We start from the raw sequence: 26,109 nt of genomic DNA on the forward strand, positions 1-26,109 counted from the left end.
TAATTTTATACAGAGGAGTAACAATCAGATTTGCATTTTACCAAAATAGCTGTTAACAATTTCTTGTTCTTGGCAATGTGAGTAATGAATTGGGGATGAGTGGATGGGGTTGGGGACTGCATGGACTGTAGCCCACCAGGGTCGTCTGTCCATAGGATTCTCCAGGCAAAAATACTGGAGTGGGTTGCCATTTCCTTCTCCAGGGGATCTTCCTGACCCAGGGATCGAACGCGTGTCTCCTGCATTGGCAGGCAGATTCTCTACCACTGAGCCACCAGAGAAGCCCATTAGGGAGGCATGTAGACTAATTAGGAGGCTGTCGACTGAGACTGTATAACTAGAATTGAAGAAGACCTGGAAGAGGAATGGAGAGGAGGGGTAGTTATGAAAAATACAAATGAGATAAAATTGTTAGGAGTTTTGGTTGTTGGGAAGAGGGTGATGTGGGAGAGGTACTTGTCAGGCATCAATTTCAGGTTTCTGATTCAGGCATTGTGATAGTGATCACCAAAGGGGAAATACCTGAGGTGTTAACAGGTTTAAGAAAAATCAGTTTAGAATGTATTCACTTTGAGGTACCAAAAGGCCTTCCAGATGGAGAGTTTCACTTAAGCAGTTAGGTCTCCAGAGCTAGAGATAAATATTTATAGACATAGAATTAGAGATAAAGCTATGGAGGAAGGCAATTAAAGAGTGCCAAGAAGTAGGAAGACAACTAGAAAAGAATGATGTGGAAATGAAAGGAACAGGTTTTTAAGTGAAAAAGATAATAGCTAATAGTGTTAAAGTAAGATAAGGTTTAATGTTCAACTATTAAATGTTTCAGTTAATGACAGAACATCACTTAATCGTTTTGTGAGCGTAATAGAGTTCTAATTGTTGTGTGTCGAGCTTAGAATGAAAAGGAAACTATAGGTTATTATTTTAAGATTTACTCAGTTAAATGTTTCAAATAGTTAAGGGAGTTTTTTGTTTTTAGGCTCAAAGATATTAAACATTTTTGTAGCTTGAGGGCAAAAATCTCATAGAGAAGAAGAAATACAAGATGCAGGAGAGGATAGAGTAGTTGTCTTCTAGATTTAAAGAAAGAGCCCTGTGTTTTCAAACACAATTTCAAGGGGTTAAGCCTCTGTTTATTTCCTGTGCTGCCCAGTTGTTGAGTTGGGGAACAGATATTATAGGGGGAACAGTTATTTTAGGGCCAACTATGTATCAGACACTGTCATGGGTGTATATGTAAGGAAACAGGACAAAGTCCTTCCGACTTCTACTGCAGAATGGATAAGGAAATACAAGGTAAATGTGCAGAATGTCAGATGGTAAACAGCACTGTGGAGAAAAATACCACAGAGAAGGGGAGGTAGGGGTACTGAAGAGGGGAGAGCTTGTCCTTATTTATTGGTGGGTCATGGAAGGCCTCAGAAATAAGGTGACATTTGAGCTGAGAGCTGAAGGAAGCGAAACGCAGACATACAGGTGCGTGGGGGAAGAGTGTTCAAACAGAATGATATTAACTTCAGAGGCCCTGAGGCTGGACCTTTTCAGTGTCCTTCTGAGAGAGCTCATCCGTGCTTGTCTCTCCTCCCCTACTGACCCAAGCACACATAGGTAATGACATAGATGCATGCATGCCCTCCAGTGTTCCCATAGTCCTGATTTCCCAGTCAGGTTAACGTGTCACTGAGTCAAGTAGCTTGTCAATTTCCTGTGTAGATTTCTTCTGTTTCTCCAGTGGCTTCCGAATATTACCTCTGAGATTAAAACCCAGACTTCTTAACCTATTGCTAAAACCCTTTGCCTACTAGATCAGTTTCGTCTCTTGCCATTTTGCCCTTAGTGAACCTCAGTCTCTCAATGTGTGGATATATTCTTTTTATTTTCCATATTATAACCTTGAAAGTGTTACTTGCTCAGTTGTGTCTGACTCTTTGCGATCCCGTGGACTATAGCTGCCAGTCTCCTCTGTCTATGAGATTTCCCAGGCAAGAATACTGGAGTAGGTTGCCATTTCCTTCTCCAGGGTATCATCCCGACCCAGGAATTGAACCCGCGTCTCCTGCATTAGCAGGTGGATTCTTTGCTGTCTGAGCCACCAGGGAAGCCTTGTATCATAATGGGTCATATTTCTCCACTCCTTCAGGGCTAACAAACTGTTCTTTACTGCCTGATTTGAGCAGAACTTTATATGACTACCATTATTTTATGCATCTCTTTGCCTTCTCATGAGGCATGCCTTTATTATACCTGTATTACATATATTACACTGCCTTGTAATTGCTTACTTGTATCTTCTCCACTAGAGTAAGAGACAGAGGTTCACTTCCTGGATTGGGAAGATCCCCTGAAGGAGGGCAAGGCAACCTACTCCAGTATTCTTGCCTGGAGAATCCCATGGACAGGGGAGCCTGGCAGGCTACAGTCCATAGTGTCACACGACTGAAGTGACTTAGCACACACACAGACTGATTTCTTAGGGCACACACTCTACATCATTTAATTCTTGACCTAACATCTAGCTTAGTGTCTGATATATTATAGCTATTCAATTAATGTCTTAATGCAATAGAATAATAACTTTCCTCTTCTGTAAATTATCTTTCAGATTCGATACATTTCTCAGACTCAAGGTTTACCAGGAGAACAGCTGTTAAATGTGGGTACAAAATCCACAAGATTTTTTTGCAGAGAAACAGATCTCTCCCATTCTGGTTGGAGATTAAAGGTAACTCACTTAAAATATTTAGAAAAACAGTTTTCTAAGATGCCTTACCTTCATGGATAGTACTCTCTGTGCCTATTTTTACTTTATTACATTTGTTTCTTTTGAGTTTTCTTTTTTGCCATTCCCCAATACCACTTTTAATAAGAGTCTTTTTTGAATAGCTTAGCTCATTCTCTAACCTGGCAACACAATTAGTAATGTTTTTTAAATAGTTTCAAAAATTTTATGTGTATCATTTTGAGTTCTTCCCTACCCAGCTCTACATTTATCAAGCTTTATGGGACAGGGTTGAACCTAACCACTTACGCTGTAACCCAAGTATGTAATTTATTCCCAGGATCAGTAAATCCTTAATGATTAACTTTAGTAATTTTGTTAGGGAATTTATCTATGTGTGTGATTTTATCTATATATTTTTTTACCTGAACCTGAATGTGTCATTTTCTGTATACTTTTAAAAATTATATTTTGATAGTTATTCTTTTGAAACTACTACTTGCCTAGAATATTCAGTATATTAGACTAAATGCGCCAGAATTGAAGAAATAAAGAATGTACCAATGGTAGTAATAAGATGTTTTCCTTCTCTGATATATTCAATAAGACACTGGAAGAACATGAGGCAGAGACAGGAATGAAGTCTAAAGAAGCCAGAAAGTACATATTCAACAGCCTGGATGATATAGTGCATGTGAGTACCACAGTCACATTTGTCAATTTTTCATGCATATAAACTGGTGGACTTGAATGCCAAGAATGCCAAAACACGTTAATCATTTTCTACATGACAGAGTGCTTGCTATTTTTAAGCTCTTCAAATGAAATTGATTCTAAGGTTTCAGAAACTAAATTTCATTCATCTTTATCTAATATTTTGATTTGTATTATCCTGTTCTTCAGTATTTTCTTTAGAAAGGAAAACCCTCACAAACATATTTCTTTTACTTACATCTCTGTAGAATTGAATGTTTGTTTAGTTAAAGCAGTTTTTTCCCCCTGTTTTGAATGCTTTTTGATATCTCAAAATATTTGTGAGATGTGTTCTTTCTTATTTGAAAATAATTATAGTTCTTTGTTCTTTCCTGTGTTGAGGTTTTCTTTTTTTTTTAAATTGTTAGACTTTAACATATACTACGGTGTATGGCTTATTTTTATTTGATGTCTTGAAATTTTGATATTGCAGGTGAACACAGTGATGGACTTGGAAGGAAGTGATCTTTTGGCTGAGAAAGCTGATAGAAGAGAGTTTGTTGGTCTGTTGAAAAAAATGTTGCTGATTGATGCAGATTTAAGAATTACTCCAGCTGAGACTTTGAACCATGCTTTTGTTAATATGAAGCATCTTCTTGATTTCCCTCATAGCAACCAGTATGTTACTTTAAAATCTTTTAAAATGATTCCGAAGAAATGATAATGCTGTCTGTAGTAAACCAGTTTGTTAGAAAAATGATTCAGTTTCTTCATTAAATATAAGTAAACTGAGTCAAAAGAGGTTAAGCTAACTTGAGCAAGCTCGCATAGACAGTAAATTGCAGAGCAGAACTAGAATGCAAATCTAAGTCACAGTCCAGTGTTCTTTTTCCAAAGTAGCATGCTGAAAATGACTGAGTGATAATCGCTTTTACATAATATTCTTACGTTAATGACCGGACATATTTATAATCAAAGAAAGTGTTAAGTTTTTCCTCCTTCAATTTTGAGTCCTGCAAACTCCCAAATTGAAAAACTCCTTTTTTCAGTTTCCCTTCGTACCATTTGCTTTTCTCCTCCATTCCCCAGCCCCCGTTTCCTCTGTTCCTTGTGGAAGGAGGTGTTTTAATGGGTTGGTAGAGAAGAATATATGCCCAAATTGAAATGGGGTTCACAAATTATAGTGTGCTCACCAAAATGTGCTCACTGTTACTTTACTGTCTCAAGAAAATGTTTCAGATAGAAGCATATGCTGCTTCTTGCTTCAAGCTTCCATCTTATAGGATTTCCTGGTAGACATAGTATTGGAAATCTGCAGATTAAGTGCAAGCCATAGACTTTTTTTTTTCTTTTAAAAATAATTTTTAATCTTAAACTGTTCTAAACATTTAAAAAATAATATGACCATTACTTTTCACTTTTTCTTTTGCAGTGTAAAGTCCTGTTTTCATATTATGGATATTTGTAAGTCCCATCCAAATTCATGTGATGCAAATAATCACAATAAAACTTCACTTTTAAGACCAGTTGCTCCAAGCAGTACTACTAATCTGGCAGCAAATTTTACTAAAATTGGCACATTAAGAAGTCAGGTAAGAACTTAGAGTATTTGGTCATTTTTGCTTCTCTTTTCTTTAACAATTAATCATTTTGCTTTTGAAATATACATAAGTTTCCATATCAGCACTTCCAAGTGCTGATGAGGTCTTACTATGGCTGTTCTATTAAATCTCTAATATTTCAGGGTAACAGTTGGAACATATCTACTCAAATTTATTGTTTTCCTTCACCTTTTATTCTTTCAATACAATCTACTGGCTCTTCTATATCTCAAGTCTACAAAAAGTAGACTTCAGTAAGATCAATTTCTGGGTCCATCTTTATCATAGAATTATGGTTTTTTAAAATGCATTTGATTTCTACTTATAAAGCATGTGTACACAGTTATTAGAAGCGTGCTCTGTATAATGAATGCCACGCCCATCGATTGTTCTAGGCATTAACCACATCTGCTCATTCAGTCGTGCACCATGGGATTCCTCTGCAAGCCGGAACCGCTCATTTTGGTTGTGGTGATGCTTTTCAGCAGACACTGATTATCTGTCCCCCAGCTATTCAAGGTACTCTTTTATTTAAATTACACTTTGAGTTTTGGCATTGATTATTTTAAAATAAGTTTAGGCATCTATTCATTAGATATACTGCATGGGTTTTGTTACATTTAATGCTACATTTACATTTAATTTAAGCTGGTCAGTAGCCTTTAAACCACTGATACTCATTAATTGACTGGAGTTCCATTATAGTCATCATTAACAAAATGGATCATATGACAGTTGTATTTTCTGTAGAGTCTAGCATGATAAAATACTTTAGTAGGAATTAATGGACTGGGAAAGCTGTGGATTGTCCTCTGCTGGGTAAAACTGCTCCAGATATTCAGGTTAAATACTTAACATCTGCATGTCATCTCTAGACATTACCGTGACCAAAAGCTCAGATCTTTATGTTTTGGCCAAGGGATTTCTTTCCTAAAATATTGTAGTCTTGTTCTTTACCCATAGCTTAGTTTTTGTTTTTTAAATATTGATTTTTATCCAATTGCCCTTATTTAGTTAAATTTATCAAATCCTCAAATGAAATAATGACAGAATACCTTTGAAGAGGCATACATTCTCACACTGAGGAACTTTTTTGTGGTAAGAGAATGATAGCAGTGAACTTTTTGACTGGAATAACTAGAATAAAGTTCTCTTTCCTAGGTCCTTTACTAGCATCTTGTCCCTGCTAGGCTGTGATGTCTAAATCTTAAAATCAAGGGATTGATTCCAAATGGGCGTGAGAGGACTGTGTGAAGTGTTGTAATACTGTTAATAATAAGTGAGAGCTCTTGATGCCAAGACAGGATGCCTGGGACCTAGTTCTTGTTTTCTCTATTTGCTCTGCCATCCCAGACAAGTTTGTTATCTTGCTTCAGCCTTAGTCAAAGAAAACGGATGAAATGGTGACTCTCTTGATCATTTCCAGCTGTAATATTTCTGGATTCTGAAGGTGATATTTTAAATATTTGTTTGATTTAAGGATATGAGCAACTTTTTGCTCAGTATCTAAAAAGCGCACAGTATCTAAAAAGCACCAAGAATATGTTTGTTGACTTGCTTGACTAGTAATGAGAGATGTGAAAACATGGCAGCTCTTCAGCCGCTTTGGTTCTACCAGGGTGGCTTTGGTCTGTTAGCTGTGACAGTGACCCGTGGCTTATCCGGTAATAAAAATATCTATAGCATATTGTCAACACTCTTAAAGATGCTGTTGTGTTTCTTTGTTTTTAATCAACTGTTGTTATAAAAATTTTGAACATATAGAGAAATTCAAATAATAGTAATACCTTCTACTCTAGATTCAACAAATATTAACATGTTGTATTTATTCTCTCTATTACACATACACACACTGTTAATAGTAAGTCATAGATGTTTTACTTCTAAATGCTTGAGCACACAAAACTGATGCTTTTTTTTTCAATCAGTTACTACTTAAGTGGTATCGTGACAAATACATTTTCATATAGACGTGTTTAATCTGTACTAATAGATTGTTGCCTTCTTGGTGACTTTAGTGGTAAAGGGTCCACCGGCAGTGCAGGAGACATGGGTTTGATCCCTAGATTGGGAAGGTCCCCTGGAGGAGGAAATGGCAGATCACCCCAGTATCCTTGCCTGGGAAATCCACGGACAGAGGAGCCTAATGGGCTATAGTCAGACAGGACTTAGTGACTAAACAACAAAAAATACATTGTTAGGTTCTATCTCTTTCTTCCATGTACCAAAATTAATTTGGGGATTGCCTTCTGCCTACAGTGTGGTGTATTTCATCCAAATTTGGAATAGCAGGAAATTCTCTGGGGGTCCATGGTTAGAATTCTGGGCTTTTGCTTCTTGGGGGCCCTGGTCTGATCCTTGGTGGGTAAATTAAGATCCTGCAAGCCATAATACATTAACAGCTGTGAGTGGTTCATAACAAGGATAACAGAAGGAAAAGGAGATATTCTCAGACTCATTAACTCATCAGATGTCAAGAACAATAGTTTTGGAATTAATAATAAGACAAAGCAAAATATTTGTTCACTTACTGAACTAATAGGTGTGGTTGCAGCAGCCTAACAGGCAGGCTTTATAATATGTTGTCTCATTATTTCATATCTTAGTATAGTGGCTGCTTAGAAAGGAAAGTTTTCCCTCTAATCCATTTTGGCATCTCTGTAGAAAATCCCAGTGTTGGTCTTCCTACCTCTTTATCTCATAATGTGCCAGTCTATTTTGAAGATATGAGTGCAATTGTCCAGTAGTTTGAACATTCTTTGGCATTGCCTACCTTTGGGATTGGAATGAAAACTGACCTTTTCCAGTCCTGTGGCCACTGTTGAGTTTTCCAAATTTTCTTATGTATTGAGTGCAGTACTTTAACAGCATCATCTTTTAGGATTTTAGATAGTTCAGCTGGAATTCCATCACCTCCGCTAGCTTTGTTCATATTAATGCTTCCCAGGGTCCACTTGACTTCACACTCCAAGATGTCTGGCTTTAGGTGAGTGACCACACCACTGTGGTTATCATGGTCATTAAGACCTTTTTTGTATAGTTCTGTGTATTCTTGCCATCTCTCCTTAATATCTTCAGCTTCTGTTAGGTCCTTGCTATTTCTTTCCTTTATTGTGCTCATCTCTGCATGAAATGTTCTCTTGATAGCTCCAATTTTCTTGAAGAGATCTCTGGTCTTTCCCATTCTATTGTTTCCCTCTATTTCTTTGTGCTCATTTCACGTGCTAGCAAGGTAAGGCTCAAAATCCTTCAAGCTAGGCTTCAGTAGTATGTGAACGAAGAACTTCCAGGTGGATAAGCTGGATTTTAAAAAGGCAGAGGAACCAAAGATCAAATTGCCAATATCGTTTGGATTATAGAGAAAGCAAGGGAATTCCAGAAAAACATCTATCTATCTGTGTGCTTCATTGACTACGTGAAAGCCTTTGACTGTGTGGATCACAACAGACTATGGAAAATTCTTAGAGAGATCGGAATACCAGACCACTTTACCTGTCTCCTGAGAAACTTGTATGCAGGTAAAGAAGCAACAGTTAGAACAGGACATGGAACAACAGACTGGTTCAAAATTGGGAAAGGCTGTAGCTTATTTAACTTCTTTACGGAGTACATCATGCAAAATGCCAGGCTGGGTGAATCAAAAGCTGGAATCAAGATTACCAAGAGAAATATTGACAACCTCAGATATGCAGATGATACCATGCTGTTGGCAGAAAGGGAAGAGGAACTAAAGAGTTTCTTGATGAGGCTGAAAAGGAGAGTTAAAAAGCTAACTTAAAACACAATGTTTAAAAAATTAAGATCATAGTATCTGGTCTCATCACATCATGGCAAGTAGACGGGGAAAATGTGGAACCAGTGACAGATTTAATTTTCTTGGGCTCCAAAATCACTGTGTATGGGGACTGCAGCCATGAAATTAAAAGACACTTGCTCCTTGAAAACTATGACAAACTTAGTGTATTAAAAAGCAGAGACCTCACTTTGTCAACAAAGGTCCATACAGTCAAAGCTGTGGTTTTTCCAGTAGTCATGTACAGATGTGAGAATTGGACCATAAAGAAAGCTGAATGTCAAAGAACTGATGGATGCTTTTGCATTGTGGTGCTGGGGAAGACTTTTGAGAAGTTCCTTGGATAGTAAGGAGATAAAACCAGTCAATGCTAAAGGAAATCAACCCTGAATATTCATCAGCAGGACTGATGCTAAAGCTGAAGCGCCAGTTCTTGGCCACCTGATGTGAAGAGCTGGAAAAGATTCTCGATGCTGGAAAAGATTGAAGGCAGGAGGAGAAGGGGATGACAGTGAATGAGATAGTTGGATGGCATCACCAACACAATGGATGGAGTTTGAGCAAACTCTGGAAGATAGTGAAGGACGGGGAAGCCTGGTGTGCTGCAGCCCATGGGGTTGCAAAGAGTTGATATGACTTTATGACTGAATGACAGCAACATTTTGATGAAACATTTTAAAATGCTTATTGAGTAGCAGTTATGGTACCATTATAGTTATTTATGTTTGTTATGCTTCACCTTATATTTTTTACCTTGGAGCTACATTATTAAGCATGTGCTTCATGTATTTTAGATACTATAGATATATGTAGGTGCAGCTAAATAGGTACTACATCCCTAATGTTATGCAGTTTTTATGTACAGAAGACTCAGACAAGCTTTTACTTAACATATCTGAGTATAGGTTGTATATAGTGAACAACATTTCACATTACTTCATGATCTGAAAAGCTAGTTAATTCATCCCTTCTGGATGAAAACTGCTATTTCAGAATCAAATACATTCCAGCACAATTCTCCTCTGTTTGCTAGAATAAGCTTTGAGCTCTTTGTGTCATGCTTTCCAGATATCAAGCAAATCTAATCATTAAAGTTTCAGCTTATAACCATATAGAAAATTGGAATTTTAACCTACTTTTGAATGATTTAAAAAAAAGATTCAACCTCTCGAGAGATTGTAGGAGAATTCTTCTCATCTTAAGGCTTTGATTATGAGGAGAATTTAAGAGCAACCTGATTTTGAGGGGATGGGATTTAAGAATTCGCTCTGTGATTTCATCCATATCAAAGTGAATTCTGCTTTTTTCTCTGATAAGATTCTCTATTGCTACAATATATCTACACAGCCTGGGTGTACTTATATTCCATTTCTTGGAAAATTTGCTGTTCAAGACATGCTTTTTGGAAAGGGTAAGAAGGTCAGTTTTAAAAAATAACTCATAGGTCTAAGGCTCTGAAAAAAATAAACACAATAAAATTAACTTCCTTAGAATTATCAGTTACTGTGTATTCATGCAATAAATAATGTAAGGTTATTTTTCAATGGGAAAGAAAATAATTTTTTTTAATGGCTGATCACCCAGGATCACTTTTATCCAAAAACTAATTATCTTTAAATAATCTGCCAGCCCATATTGAAAGTAAATGCTACAATAGACCGGAATTTTGAAATAGTGAATTTATTTTAGTAGCTGAGCTTTCTGATCTTAGGAGATATCCCCACTATCTTGTTAGTTTAAGTTCTTAGTTGAGTAACACTTCTTTACTCTTAAAGTTTGGTACTGTGAGTCTTAATGTTTGCAAGGTGCTCTTGCAATGTATGATAGACATACTAACATTAACAGTATTAGCCTGGGTAGTAATCCTGCCTCTGATTTTCCTAGGGGGTAAGCAAAATGGAATGTGTTTCTCCTGGAGTTCCAATAGCTTTCCACTAGAAATAATAGTTAATTAAATCACAATGATCAAAGCTCAGTTGCATCATCATATTAGGCAGAAAAGTTTACTGTTTGCTTTTCCTTAGGAGATTGAAATGAGTGTGCCATCCTGAATTTTATTGACTCCTGTAAACTATCATGGCCACTGAAGCTGTGATACAGTCCCCCCTTTGGTGACTTAGCTGTAAGATCCTATTACAGTTTTAAAGAAGAGATTACCAAGCACAGCTTGAAGTTTGTACAAAAAGATGAACGTTTACCTGCTAGAGGATTAAGGGTTTTGAGTCAGGTTCATCTTTTTGTGTCTTATCAATGGCAGAACTTTTAAAAAAGGAAAATAAAGTATAATAGCAAACTTTAAAAGGAATTAGAAATTTTAAAAACAATAAATGGTTCAGCTGTATGTATTGTAAAATAGAAAGAGTAGCTTTATAACGATTTTTGGAATGATGTACCACAAGGTATATAGCGTATTATGCAGGGGATTTTTTTATAATCCTAATAAGAATTTTAGCAATTCATAAATTTATAAGAGTTTTGTAAGTTAACTCAGAGAGAAGTTTTTCTTTTATTTGAAAACTGTTCTTTTCTATTTCACAGGTATTCCTGCAACACATGGTAAACCCACTAGTTATTCAATAAGGGTAGATAATACAGTTCCCCTTGTAACTCAGGCCCCAGCCGTGCAGCCACTACAGATCCGACCAGGAGTTCTTTCTCAGGTTGGTGATAATCATTCATGATTTTTGCATATGTGCTGTCCTTCTCATACTCAAATAGAGGCCTTCTTCCATTGGTAATACATAGGCTTGTGCTACTGGAAATAATGAAAATGACCTAGACAGGAATTCTGTCCTTACAGATGATTGAATTTAACTTTTGTGATTATTAGGTGATTGTTACTTTGAGTTACTTGTAACAGACTGGCTTTTCTTTTGCTCTTGTTGTTTTTGCTGCAGCAGACATGGTCTGGTAGGACACAGCAGATGTTGATACCTGCCTGGCAACAGGTAACACCCCTGGCTCCTGCTACTACTGCATTAGCTTCTGAGGGTGTGGCTGGTTCACAAAGGCTCGGTGACTGGGGGTGAGTTAAAAACAATAATACTTCCTTGTAAGTCGTTTGCAAAATACGTATGGTAACGTAGGGATTCAATTTTTCTAAATTTTCTCCATAGGAAAATGATTTCACACAGCAGTCATTATAGCTCAGTGATGCCACAACCTCTTCTAACTAATCAGATCACTTTATCGGCCCCTCAGCCAATTAGTGTGGGCATTGCACATGTTGTTTGGCCTCAGCCAGCCACTACCAAGAAAAATAAACTGTGCCCGAACAGGTTGGTATTGATATTTTAACTTTTCCTTTGCATTTTGAAAATGAATCATTAAAATAAGTTTTGCGTGCACACCAAAGGGTCGCCCTGTTGTATTCAAAATGACCTCTTTGATAGATTTGCTACAAACACTAAGCCAAGCTCCCTTCTCAATTTCTCAGAGGTATTTTGGTAAAACTAATGGAATGGGAGCCAGGAAGAGAGGAAATAAATGCTTTCAGTTGGTAAGATTGTCTTTATTGCCCTTTTGATTTATTATCTACCTATAATGTTAGACAATTCTAGACACTCAGATATCACATTTGCCCAAAAAAAAGACCATTAGAAGATAAGTAAATGCAGTCTACACTCGTTTCTAGAGATCTGATATATCACAAACTCATGATCTGTGTGTTAGTGTGTCATATACATAATCTTGAACAAGTGAAGGTTTGTATTGTTACTTATAACATGGTATCTTAGAAAAATGTCATGTATATATTTTGATTATAGAAATGACACATTATTCCTTTGGTTGCAGGAGTAATTCATTGCAGAATACCAATATCCCACAATCAGCATTTATTTCCCCAAAGACAGTAACTGGGAAAGATGTCGAGGAAGTAAGTTGTATAGAAACACAGGACAATCGTAACTCAGAAGGAGAGGCAAGAAATTGTTGTGACACGTCTATCAGGCAAGACTCTGATTCATCAGTTTCAGATAAACAGCGGCAAACCATCATCATTGCTGACTCCCCGAGTCCTGCAGTGAGTGTGATCACCATCAGCAGTGACACCGATGAGGAAGAGACATCCTCGCAGAGACATTCACTCCGAGAGTAAGTGCTGAAAGCAGATTCCTGCATTTTTGTGACATTCTTAAATAATGATGATGGTATCCTCTGCTGTGATGGAAAAAAACTTTGTGGTTTATTATTGTCTGCTCATGTCCTTTGGAGTAAACTTCCTGAGTAGTAGTTAGCATGATTGAAAGTGAAAGTCGCTTAGTTGTGTCCGACTCTTTGCGACCCCATGGACTATACAGTCCATGGAATTCTCCAGGCCAGAATACTGGAGTGGGTAGCCTATCCGTTCTCCAGGGTATCTTACCGACCCAGGAGTCGAACCGGGGTCTTCTGCATTGCAGGTGGATTCTTTGCCAATTTAGCATGATTACTATAGCATTTTTCCTGTATTTACGAGCTTTAGATTTTTATCCATGTAGGTCTTTCTTAACTGTTTCATATCTGGGGAGTAGGTTCTCATTTTTGACCTGTTTTCCCCTTCCCTCTTCACTAGATGTAAAGGTACTCTGGACTGTGAAGCTTGCCAGAGCACTTTGAACATAGATCGGATGTGTTCATTAAGTAGTCCAGATAGCACTCTGAGCACCAGCTCCTCGGGGCAGTCCAGCCCATCCCCTTGCAAGAGACCGAACAGGTAAAGGAATTTTAACAGCAGTGTGTTATAAACATTAAGTCTACTAAAAAGCCTATGTTTTCTCTTCGGTGTTGAAATTAGTAAGTACCTGCCAGTTTACCACAGTGGCTCTCTCTTGTTCGTGAGTTTTGAACTAGATCACCTTTTTATGAACTCAGGTTTTAAGTAGGAATTTTCTTTATTATTACAGAACAGATCTAAATGAAAAACTGAGGTTCTAATAAATGGTTTTTAAAAAATCATTTGTTTTTGAAAGTGTAAAAAAGTCACATCCTCAGCTCTAGCTTCACAGACTACCATTGTAACTTTAGAATAAGAACATATACGTTAACAGCACAAAAAGGAATGTTTTGCATTATAAAGTAATGACCTACTGTCAGAGTATTTGCTGTGATTTTTTTCTTTTAGTGATTGATTTGCCTGGTTTTATCTGTATTTCTTTTCGGCCAGGGATATGCATTGCCACTGAAGTAGTGAATGACTCCTAACCTGCATGATGTACTATCTCATTAAAAGATGAGCTGTAAAAATTTCAGTGAAACATGTTTGATTTCCACTGACATTCTTTGTATAGTGGAAAAATTTTTCAGTTATAATTTTATTCTTTTTTTTTCCTTAGGAAATATAGTTTTTAATACTTTCAGTCAAATCTCTGTGGAAAATATAAAATAGTATTAACACATCTCCTTCTTAAAGTTGTTTATAATGTGATTTGCAAGTTGATGCTATGCATTTGTTGTTGTTTTGTTGCTAAGTCACGTCCAACTCTTTTTGTGACCCCCATGGACTATATAGCCTGCCAGGCTTCCCAGGCAAGAATACTGGAGTGGGTGTCCGTTTTCTTCTCCAGGGTATATTCCTGCTTTGACAGGCTGATTCTTTACCACTGAGCCACCTGGGAAGCCCCATGAGATGTGTGTGTATGTGTGATGCGTGCGTGCACGCATCACACACACACACACACACACACACACACACACATAAGGTATAAAAATATATATAAGTAAAATATACATATAAAAAGATATGCTTCAAATTTTAAGTATGAAATGAGTGGTTAAAACAGAATAAATGCAATAAAAATCCCAAGGTGAGAGGGGGCCAGGGCCCAAGGATCAGGACAAGAAGAGAAATTTGGGCTCTGGGTGGTTAGACTTTCAGAGAGCTAGGAAAGGCCTTTTGAATAACTGGTTAGTTAAAAAGACCCAAATTATCACTAAATTATTAGTGATTACTCTAATATTACAGTATTATTAATCTAATTTATTAGAATTTGATCTCAAATATCCAAGTTGCCTGCTTATATATTTGTACATTTCATTTCAGTAGTCCAGAACAGTACTACTTTTGTAGTATCTTGATGAAATCTTCTGTGATTTATAATATGGGATTTTATGAACTGCTACTGAGGATCAAGTGAAAAGAGACAGGAGGGAAAATTAAATGCCAAGAGGGTGTTCCTAAACAGAGAAATAGCGTTAGCAGTCCCAATAGAGAACTAATGTGAGAGTCTAGGGAATCTATGAAGAATGTGTTTGGGGTAAGAAAGAAGTTATTATTAGGTATGAAATAGTTTAATAAGATCTTATCAATTTGGAGGAGTTTGGAAATTATTTAACTGTAGATTTAAGGTTGAAAAACATTGTTGGTACGAATATTTCCTTCTAGTATGTCAGACGAAGAACAAGAAAGTGGTTGTGATACTGTGGATGGCTCTCCAACATCAGACTCTTCAGGACATGACAGTCCATTTGCAGAGAGCAGTTTTGTGGAGGACACCCATCAAAACTCAGAACTGGTAACTTCTACTGACACAGAAACCAAACCAGCTGTTTGTACTGTTGTGGTGCCACCAATGGGACTGGAAAATGGATTAAATGCCGATGAGCATATGGCAAACACAGGTAAACTGAGTCCCCTCTTTCCCTGATTGTCCCTTAAAAGGTCCTAATTTGGGAACATCAGAACCAAAAGTCATCTCTGAATTTCTGACTTGCCCCTGCCAAATCTGTTGTACAAAAGAAATACTTTCTAATATTATCCAGTGCTTGGAAAGTACGAGATCTTTACTTTTTATTTAATTTTAAGGTTTTCAAATCACTGTTGTGTAAAACAGCTAAAGACCTTTCATAATTTTTATATGAGAAGGAAAGAGTACTTACACTCTAATATTTTGTTGTTGCCAGATTCTATATGCCAGCCATTAATAAAAGGACGATCTGCCCCTGGAAGATTAAACCAGCCTTCCACAGTTGGTAATCGTCAGCAAAAATTGACATCAGCATTCCAGCAGCAGCATTTGAATTTTAGTCAGGTATGTTTGTGAATTTATGAGTCTTTGGGATTCAAAATCAGCAGTTTTTTAATTGGGAGAAAAAGATTCTCAAACTGTATAAAATCTTAATAAACACTTCCATTTTCATTTTTCCAAGTGACTGAAAAGTAATTGGCTTAATAATAGGATAATTATCAGATTAGCCATGGAACTTGAATTTCTTAGAAAGATTAGGTTCTTGGGTTTTCTTAAGAGAACCTGAGAGAAAGCTTACATTAAGATCTGAGAGATCCCCTATGGGATTTTAGTCACAGTATCTTTTAATTTCCCTTTTTTTCTTCTTTGTGACTTATAAAATATGTAATTAGTCTTTTGTTTTGTTTTTGAATAGGTTCAGCACTTTGGGTCTGGGCATCAGGAGTGGAATGGAAACTTTGGACATCGAAGGCAGCAAGCTTATATCCCTACTAGCGTTACCAGTAATCCTTTCACTCTTTCTCATGGAAGTCCTAATCACACAGCTGTACACGCCCATCTGGCTGCAAGCACGCACCTCGGAGGACAGCCTGCTCTACTTGCATACCCGTCATCAGCTCCCCTCAGTAGTGCCGCGCCAGTGGCCCACCTCTTAGCCTCTCCATGTACCTCAAGACCTATGTTACAGCATCCGACTTACAATATCTCCCATCCCAGTGGCATAGTTCACCAAGTCCCAGTGGGCATAAACCCCCGTCTGTTACCATCCCCAACCATTCATCAGACTCAGTACAAACCAATCTTCCCACCACATTCTTACATTGCAGCATCACCTGCGTATACTGGATTTCCATTGAGTCCAACCAAACTCAGCCAGTATCCATATATGTGAAAACTCACAAGCGTATATTGAGGAAGCTCAATGATATAAACATTTGATTAAAAATAAAACATGGTATTTAATAAATATTAGCCATGGCACAAGAAAATTATTTTTGAATCATGTAGACTTGGGTGCAATTTAAACAACTTTGAGCTTTAAAAAAGAAACTCACTTTTAATGTGTTTTGCACATTTGGTATAACTTGTCTTTGGTCATGTTATCTTCTTATGTTGTAACTCTAGACAGGTGACTTATGGGAGCAGAAGTCCAGTTTTTGCTCCCGCTATTTTTTATAAAATTGCCTTCTAACTAGTGCAAGACACGTCCATATTTGGGAAGCCATTCTGTGTACAGACTTAGAGCAACAGATGCACATACGTCAGAATTACAGCATACAAGTGAATTGTATTATCTGTGTCTTAGTGTATAAATGTTGGGTCACTTACCTAAGAAACTGAGCTATTGTTCTTTACATTTGCATGTGTCTTTGCATGGGCAAAATGTTGCCTAGACTTTGCTCTTAAATGTTGTTCTAATAATCTCAGCTGCATTGTAAACCGTTCCCACACATAGTGCCTTAAATATTTGAGGTTGTTAATGTTATTACTATATATAAATGTTGAGGACTGCAGCACTTAAAAATTCAGACTTACTCTTTAGTTTCCTTCGATAGAGTAATGTTCATTTTTGGTTTTGTGTGGTATGATTTCAGGTTGTAGCTATTTTTCCTTACTAAGAGGGCAGCATGTTTGCAATAGCTGAATTCTGCTGTCTGACTTTTTCAGAATGATCTAGCTTCAAGAAAAGCAAGCAGGTAGTAGTGCTTAAGAAAAATTGATTCAGTATCTAATGAATAGTTGATATCTGTCACAACACAGCATTTTATATACTGTTAAGTGAAACTGCAATACAATCTAAGTTTATTTGGGGAGTGTTTGCTGTATAATTGGATTTAATGAAATGTTTAGAGATGCAGTAGGCATGACTTTGAGTAGATAATGAAAGAAAATGCAAAATGCTCATTGATTCATGATGTGGTTTCATCCTAGCTTGGGCAAACCATGCAGTATTTAATAAATAGTAGCAGAATATTTACTATTGAAGCTTGAAAAGATGTGAGTTCTTTGTGTGCAATTTTTCATTTATGCATGTGAGGGTTTTTTTTTTTTTTTTTTAGTATTTTTACATTGTAGTACTTGTTTTGCTTGTTGGTGGTGTTTGCTTATTTAATACATTCCGTCAGGGACAGAAATTACATGCTTTTTTTTCCTAGGAAGTATGTCTTGGGTTTTTCCCTCTTTATTCTTTACTTTTTTTTGGTGGTGGTGGTGGTTATGTTTAAATGAAGTTGCTTTTACAGCACCAAAGACTTAATCATCCATTTCCTATATAAAAGGTAGCTACTTTTTGCATAGACCTCAAGTATATTGTAGTGTAGAGGTGGAATTTAAAGGAAGGTATTAAACAGGCTGTGTTTTAGCTTATGGGCAAGTAATAAATTGTATCATTTATCTTGAATGTATCATAGATAAGCTGCTATATAACGATTGCCACTTCAGATAGCTGTGAAATTAGGTGATTAACTAGTTGTTATTTAGCCTTCTAATTTCTGTATAAGTCTAATTACATGAAATAGAAGTTGGGGTTTTGATTTTTTACTTTGCTTTTCTGTTTGGAGTGTCATTGTAACTACTGTATTGTAAATGATGGAAAATAATTGCGTATGTTATTTTGGGGTGTGTTATTTGCATCAGTATTTTATCTCTATTAATGTTTGTGCTCATCACTGCATATAAAAAACTTGGATGTATCAATGTAACTTAATTTTTTATTTTCATACTGGCATTGTAGACACTTGAGAAAGCTGTATCTTGCAGGCTTGACTTAACTTTTTTCCTTAAAAATCTGGAATATAATCCTATACCATTTACTGGAAGAAACAGTACAAAGCATTTGAGTGTAAAACTCCAAATGTTTTGGATTTACAGCATTTCTTTGATGAATGAACTGCATACCACTAGTACAGATCTAGTACAGCGTTGACAATAAGCTAATAATGGATAAACTTTTCTTTACTCCATTAATACAAGCAGTGTTTTATTTAATAATCATCGATGAAATAAATGTGCCTGATATTAATTTTAAAAATTACAGTATTAGATCATAAAATAAAAACCAGCAGTACATTTTTAGTCACACTGAAAATGAAGGACTTAATTTTCCCCACAAGTTTCAGTGTTTTTAGTAATCAATTCTATGCATTTTATATAAATAGAAATATATATATATATTACACATAAAAAGGAATAGCCTAAGATTAATTTAAAAGATTATTTACAGATGGCAAATTTATGGAGTCACTATTTAAGTAAACTTGCTGCCCTCCACAGCCTTCTAATTTTATTTATCCGGTCCAGCAGTTTACTGGTATCTGCTCGCTTGTTGGAGAAGAATCAGTGTTGGCAGCTCATGTTTAAGAAACACCAAGGGCAAAAGATTGATGATTGTACCAGGTACAAAACTGGCACAGTTTTCTTTTTGTTCAGGGCCGTGTTTACTACCCTGAAATGTCATATTTTCTGTATTTCAGTTCCAAGACTGTGATGTCTTGTTAAATTGACAGTAAATGATAAACTTCAGTGTTTTCATAATATTACAGTCCTTTTTGATAAAGGCGTACCCGAGTTAAGTACACTGCTCTTAGCTGATTCTAATCATGGGCTTTTTAAAAAGGAAAAAATTCCAAGATCCTGCTAAAGTCTAAATTTAGCATATTGACAAAAGAATCTGGATTTATACCCTCTTTAAAGCCTTTTTTTTTTTTTACCAGTTTTCTTTTGTGTTAATGCTTTCTTAAATAAAACACTGCATGAATTCCAAGTTGCATATTTGCATACTATTTTAATTTACAATTTGGTTTTTAATCAAATATCCTGGTATTTTGTTTCTTTTTCTTTCAGGGTGTTTAAGTATGTTACTGTAGTAGCAAAACTTTTTCATTTAAAAAATCTCTACTACTAATTCTAAAGTTGGTTTGTGTTAAGTAAAAGTTAAATCATACACTGCAAGGTGTAGGAAGATTTGTTTTAAAGAACCCAATGATATAGGTTTGATGACTAAGTTTGAGCTATTAACTGTTTAACAATTTTAGACTTGTGGCTTTCTTTCTTTGGTTTGTTTGTTTTTGCTTTTACTTCTATGCTACACTAGTTTGCCATGTAGCAATTGCACTGTGCAATATTACAATAAGGACTGGGAAAATTTTTATGGATGTAATGTCTATTACGGTTTGCGATAGTATTTCTCTCTAGTTCTCAGTGATTTAAATGTGACCAAGCCTTCTGTACTTTGTCACAAAAAGCGGGTTTTCCAGGTGACTATTTTGGTGAGTGTCAAAATAAGAATTTATGGTGTATTACTGTCGATTCACTTTGAATTAAAATATATATATTGCAGCAAACAGCTTGTTGACTTTTTTTCCACCCCAGTACTACTTCCAGACTAGGGAAGGAAGAGGTTAGGAAGATTGAGTTACCCAATTTACATTGTCTCATTTAATTTTCAAGACCACCTGTGAGACAGATATACAATTATCTTTATTATGTTAATGAAGAAGTAGGCTCCAAATATCTAGGTAAGTTGCCCAAAGCCCAGTGGATCTGAGATGTGAACAGGCTGCCTAACCCCTAACCGTAACCAAACCACCAAACTACTGTCCGGCAGTTGGTTTAAATTCTGAGGGAGTGTACCAGAGTGCTGTAACCACAGGATACTGTGTGAGTCACTCAGCCTGTCTGACTCTTTGCAACCCCAGGGACTGTAGCCCACCAGGCTCCTCTATCCATAGAATTCTCCAGGCAAGAATACGAGCGGGTGGCCATTACCTTCTCCAGGGAATCTTCCCGATGCAGGAATCGAACTCAGGTCTCCTGCATTGCAGGCAGATTTTTTTCTTTTTTTGGCCACTGTCTGAGCCACCAGGGAAACCCAATTCACAAGATAACCAGGGCCCATTTTCCTTGAATATTTTTTGAGGTAAATATTTCTGTTCATTGTGCATGAGTGAAGGATATGGAACTCACATGTGTTTTTAAGACATAAAACATGAGACTTCAAAGGGATGTGGTTGTAGTAAGCCAGTTTAGGTTGCCTTCGAATACCATCTTATACTTAAAAGTTTAGGTTTAGAGAAACATTGGTAGGAAAGTTTGTTGAGGAGCGCGCCCCCCCCCCCCCCCCCCGCCCCAGCACACACCGGTGAGAATACATACTCTCTATCTCAGTGAACTTTACTTGCCATATATAAGATATACATACTTTGTTATATGTTTGTTATATGTTTGGTGTCTGGCTTCCTTTCATTCAACATTTTATGTCTAAGGTTGATCCGTGTTTATGTAGTTACGAATCATTTATCCCCATTACTATGTAGTATTCATCTGTGTGCATATATAATCATTTATCTGTTTTGTTGATAGCCATTTGTGTTGTTTTTACTTTTTGACTATTAGGACTAGTGCTGCTACAAACATTTTTTTTTTTCACATCTTTGGCGAACACGAATGCATTTCCTTTGAGCATATATGTAGGTGTGGAATTCCTAGGTCACAGGGTGTACAGATGTTTTCCATTATTAGATACTGCCAACAGTACTTCAAAGCAATTAATTTACACTCAACAGCAGTATATGAGTTCTAGTTACTTTACATCCTCACACACTGTATATAGTTTTTCTTCCAATTTAGTCATGGCCATGAATTGTTAAAAATTATGTGAACATCCTGATCCTACATGTAGGTAAAATCCAGATTTTGCAATTCACTTGAAGGTAAATTGGCTTCTTGAGAGTTAGGAAATATTCAGCTATTTAAATGGGTTCATGTATGGATGTGAGAGATGGATTATAAAGAAAGCTGAGTGCAGAAGAATTGATGCTTTTGAACTGTGGTGCTGGAGAAGACTCTTGAGAGTCCCTTGGACTGCAAGGAGATCCAACCAGTCCATCCTAAAGGAAATCAGTCGTGGGTGTTCATTGGAAGGACTGATGTTGAAGCTGAAACTCCAGTATTTTGGCCACCTGATGCGAAGAGCTGACTCATTGGAAAAGACCCTGATGCTGGGAAAGATTGAAGGTGGGAGGAGAAGGGGATGACAGAGGATGAGATGGTTGGATGGCATCACCGACTCAATGGACATGAGTTTGGGTAGGCTCCGGGAGTTGGTGACTGACAGGGAGGCCTGGCATGCTGCAGTCCATGGGATCGCAAAGAGTCGGACACGACTGAGCGACTGAACTGAATTGAGGATTATAAAATATTTATTCCTAAAGAGATTTAAAAATTCTTTGAGCAACACATGTAAACCATTAAGCCAGTACCTAGCACATAGCAGTGCCTCTCACATGGCAGGTATGTCATGAGTCAGTAATAATCTATGAGTGAAGTCGCTCAGTTGTGTCCGGACTCTGCGACCTCATGGACTGTAGCCTACCAGGCTCCTCTGTCCATGGGATTTTCCAGGCAATAGTACTGGAGTGGGTTGCCATTTCCTTCTCCAGGGGATCTTCCCGACCCCGGGATCGAACCTGGGTCTCCCGCATTGTAGACAGACGCTTTACCGTCTGAGCCACCAGGGAAGTCCTAATAATCTATGAAGCATCTACCATTTCCCAGCATTCTATGCTAGGGAGATGTCAGTGGACAAAGCAGAAGATTCTTTTGCTCTTACAGATCTTTCCTTTTTGAGGGAGAGAATGATTTAAAGTAAGTTTAGTTAGGCTAAGGAGAATGAAGAAAATAGAGTAACCTGGTTAAATGACTAGAGGGTGTGTGTCAGGGAATGCCTCAGTGAGATGACATTTGAATTGTGGCAAGAAGATGCTAGTCAACCATGCAAGGGAAAAATTTCTGGTGGAGAGACCAGCAAATACAAAGGCACTAAGTGGGAATGAGACTTACTACGGGCAGAATAGGAAAGTGGCCTGTGAGGTCCAAGTTCAGTGTAAGTGGAGCAGGAGCTTGAGAACAGAACCAGAGGCATAGGAATGCAGGCCTTTTGCCAAAGGTCTGGATTTTATTGTGTATGTTCCCTGAGAGCAGACACCGTGAACTGACCACTGTGGCGAACAGTAGTGCGGTCAGAACACTGAAGACCAGAAAAGAGGTTTTGAAGCAGCCCTTGGCCCCTAAACACTTAGGCAAGTGAGCATCGCTTTCTAGGAATAACATTGTTCAATTAATCACAAAACTGTATAACACCTGGCAAAATTAGGTGTTACATCTAATTTCCAGTCCATATTCAAAATTTCCCAAATGTTTCAAGAATGTCTTTTATAGCCATCTCCCCATTCCCCCTGTCTAGGTGCCAGTCAAGATTCACTCGTCATATTTAGTTATGGTGGCTCAGACGGTGAAGCGTCTGCCTGCAATGCAGGAGACCCAGGTTCGATCCCTGGGTTGGGAAGATCTGGAGAAGGAAATAACAACCCACTCCAGTATTCTTGCCTGGAAAATCCCATGGACGGAGGAGCCTAGTAGGCTGTAGTCCATGGAGTCGAAAAGAGTTGGACACGAGTGAGCAACTTCACTTGTCTCTGTTTTAGAGACAGTCTTTTTTTTAATGACATCTTTTTTTTTTTTTTTGAAGAGTTCAGGCTAGAATAGCCTTCATTCTCCCTCTGATTGTTTCTTCATGCTAATTGTAGCATGAATTTCTGTTAAGTACAAGTTGGGGCTAGTGGCTTGATTAGACTCAGTGCTCTTCTGCAAGAACCGTAGGAGTAGTTGTGCCTTATTGCTTCGCATTAAGGGGTGCACGCGTAATCTCAGGTTGCCCAGTATCAGCTATGCCACTAAGATGAGGTTCCTAGCATATTTCTCCTTTCGTCATCTGTGGGGTTGGTACTGTGGCAGCATCAGTAATATTTTGCTCAGTGGCTTTAAGGGTCCATTCATGATTGTTGTCAGAATCAGTTACTACACTGGGGGTTGCAAGAGGGTGGTTTTTCAATTCCATCAGTCCTTCTTTACCTGGCATCATATTCTTCTATAAAGGCTCTCTGCCTTTCTCCCTGTGCTCCCTCCAGCTGCTTTCTCTGTCTCTGTCTCTTTCACCATTGTGGATTCATGGATCAAGGCTGGAATTTGTTGACATTACCACATTAGTGTCTGAATGTTTCCTCACCTTCTGGCCTCTTAAGTTGTCTTAGGCTCACCTTGTATTTTTTCTGCCTTCAATCTGGAATTAGTCATTTATCCCAGGTTTCAAAGGACCCAGTTGAGTAATGTTTACTAGACAGAGGTAGTTCCTTTGTCTTTTGTCCACTTACATGGTGTCATGGGTGTTGTTGACAGATCTTTTCTCTTAGTTTTAATCCTGCATCCCCATTACTCAAGCTCATTTCTGGTTCTTTTTTTTTTTTTAATACTTAAAAATTTTAAATAAAAATTTAAAATTAAAATTCCTTTTTGGCTGCACTGGGTCTTCGTTGGCGGCATGTGGGCTTTCTCTAGTTGCAGTACATCAGGCTTCGTTGCCCCTGAGTAGGGATCAAACCCAGTCCTCTGCTTTGGAAGGTGGAGTCTTAATCGCTGGACTGCCAGGGAAGTCCCTGACTCCTATTTTTGCAGAGAGATGTTTGCCCAGCGACTACTACTCACCTTCCTTAACCATCTTGTGGCTCTCAGTCTCACACACTGATTGCAGTTGACCAGGGAGAAGGATGAGGGCGTGCCTGGGAAAATTCATCTAATAAATGCATGTCTACTGCTGTTTCTTCATTGTTCAGCAGTTACGTCCAATGAAGATGGAATAAATGTGGAGCCTAGGGTTTGGGGACATTATTTATTAAATCATAGAAATAATTGTGTTATGATGATGATTAACTTAAAGGAGGTGATGAAGTGAAAACAGGAACTCTGCTCCAGCTCACTACTGTAGTCCCGCATATTCTTTCATCATTTTTATCATATTTCTTGTAATTGTCTTGTCTGCTTTTCCCACTAACTAAAACTCTGCATGCAAAGGACATTTTTATCTTGTATGTACCATTTCTTTGGATCTATGTGCCTGGCCATAGCAGGCACTAAAACATTGGTTAAATAAATGAATGAGATCAATAAAATCCATTGATCAGAATTTAGGAAGCACAGTTTTATTATCTGCTTTGCTACTAATTTAGGTGGTCGTTTTCAAGCAAGTTTGGGCTTCCTTGGTAATAGTTTGGGGTTGCAAATTTTCAAAAGCAGTGAGGGCTGAGCAGACGACAAAGTAAGTAGAGCAGACTGAGTGGGACCTGCAGCCAAGTGGGATGTTAGATCCAAAGGGAGCAGGACACACGTGGGGTGTGGCATATCCAATGACTACCAACTTCTAGTTTTCTGAGAAAATGAGTATGGAAGTCAGATATTGGCAGCCAATTAAACTTAATTTTTTTTGTTTTATATTGTGTAAGCCAAACACAAGTCATCTGCAGGCCAGAGTTGGTGTGTGGGTAGCCAGTTTGCTGGAATAATTATTATTTTTTGAGTTCCCTTTCAGTTTTGACATTTGATCATTCCCTTCATTTCATTATTGCTATATTGTAATATGGCCAGCAGGGGGCGTAAGAGTTCTCTAGTAATTTTCTTTCCGGTTTCGTCCCATGACATTAAAGAACATTAGAGATGGGGCAGTGTAGGCTATGTCCCATGAACACTGAAAATATAAAGTGAGATGTTCCTGACTTTTGCAAATAGAATTTGAGAAAGTGAGAAAGGATTTCCAGTCTCAATGAATCCTTGAGTTAGTAGATGGTTTGGTTTATCATGGAATCGAAAGGAGATATCCATTCATCCATCCATTCCTCTGCTACTTTGTATACCTGCCACGTGGTCAAAAATGTGTGAATTACTTCATTCCCAGCAAAGTAAATCAGCCTTGGAGGATTTGCAACCAGAAGGGGAAGGAAATGATAACAGGACAAAGCAAGAGTCGCTCAGTATCTAGTCTGTACCAAAGCCTGTTAATGTTCATTGTCTTCCTCATGACCACCCTTTCCTGTGCCCAAATCCCTCTTTATTTTTTATTGTTTTTCAGAAGAAGGAAAAGGCCTGGAGTGGCTCAGTAACTTATATAAAGCAACACAGAAAGAAACAGAAACAATGCTGAAATGCAAGTCCCTGTTTGACTCCAAAGCTGTGGACATTTCACCTCATTACTTTGACTAAACACAATGTTGGTGAATATTTAACAGCTGCCTGTGGTAGGAGGCAGGGTGTAGGGATTGTGTGTATATGTACATACATAAGTTTGTTATACACTTTATAATATAAAGAATATGCAGCACATAACTGACAAGTAATAAAATATACAATGAAAGTGAAAATGCTAGTCACTCAGTCATGTCCAAACTTGTGACCCCATGGACTCTAGCCCACCAGTCTCCTCTGTCCATGGAATTCTCCAGGCAAGAATACTGGAGTGGGTTGCCATTT

At 37.6% G+C, this 26,109-nt stretch overlaps 1 protein-coding gene across 4 annotated transcripts in view; it reads left to right on the forward strand.

Moving 5' to 3' along the window:
- The window catches only part of HIPK3 (homeodomain interacting protein kinase 3), an 82,147-nt gene extending 64,399 nt beyond the window's left edge, over window positions 1-17,748 (forward strand). For 2 of the 4 annotated variants that reach the window (XM_069554711.1, XM_069554712.1), the window contains exons 4-16: window positions 2,603-2,722; window positions 3,327-3,413; window positions 3,906-4,090; window positions 4,845-5,004; window positions 5,409-5,532; window positions 11,345-11,466; window positions 11,704-11,831; window positions 11,923-12,084; window positions 12,602-12,901; window positions 13,362-13,502; window positions 15,171-15,406; window positions 15,689-15,816; window positions 16,169-17,748. In XM_069554711.1, the coding sequence (XP_069410812.1) occupies window positions 2,603-2,722; window positions 3,327-3,413; window positions 3,906-4,090; window positions 4,845-5,004; window positions 5,409-5,532; window positions 11,345-11,466; window positions 11,704-11,831; window positions 11,923-12,084; window positions 12,602-12,901; window positions 13,362-13,502; window positions 15,171-15,406; window positions 15,689-15,816; window positions 16,169-16,645 (2,370 nt within the window). In that variant the 3' untranslated portion in view covers window positions 16,646-17,748. The remainder of the gene's footprint in view (window positions 1-2,602; window positions 2,723-3,326; window positions 3,414-3,905; window positions 4,091-4,844; window positions 5,005-5,408; window positions 5,533-11,344; window positions 11,467-11,703; window positions 11,832-11,922; window positions 12,085-12,601; window positions 12,902-13,361; window positions 13,503-15,170; window positions 15,407-15,688; window positions 15,817-16,168) is intronic. The other 2 variants (XM_069554713.1, XM_069554714.1) reach the window with 1 other exon arrangement.
- Window positions 17,749-26,109: the final 8,361 nt, after the last annotated feature.

This window comes from Ovis canadensis, chromosome 15 (assembly GCF_042477335.2).
Source record: "Ovis canadensis isolate MfBH-ARS-UI-01 breed Bighorn chromosome 15, ARS-UI_OviCan_v2, whole genome shotgun sequence".
Classification (NCBI taxonomy): Eukaryota; Metazoa; Chordata; class Mammalia; order Artiodactyla; family Bovidae; genus Ovis; species Ovis canadensis.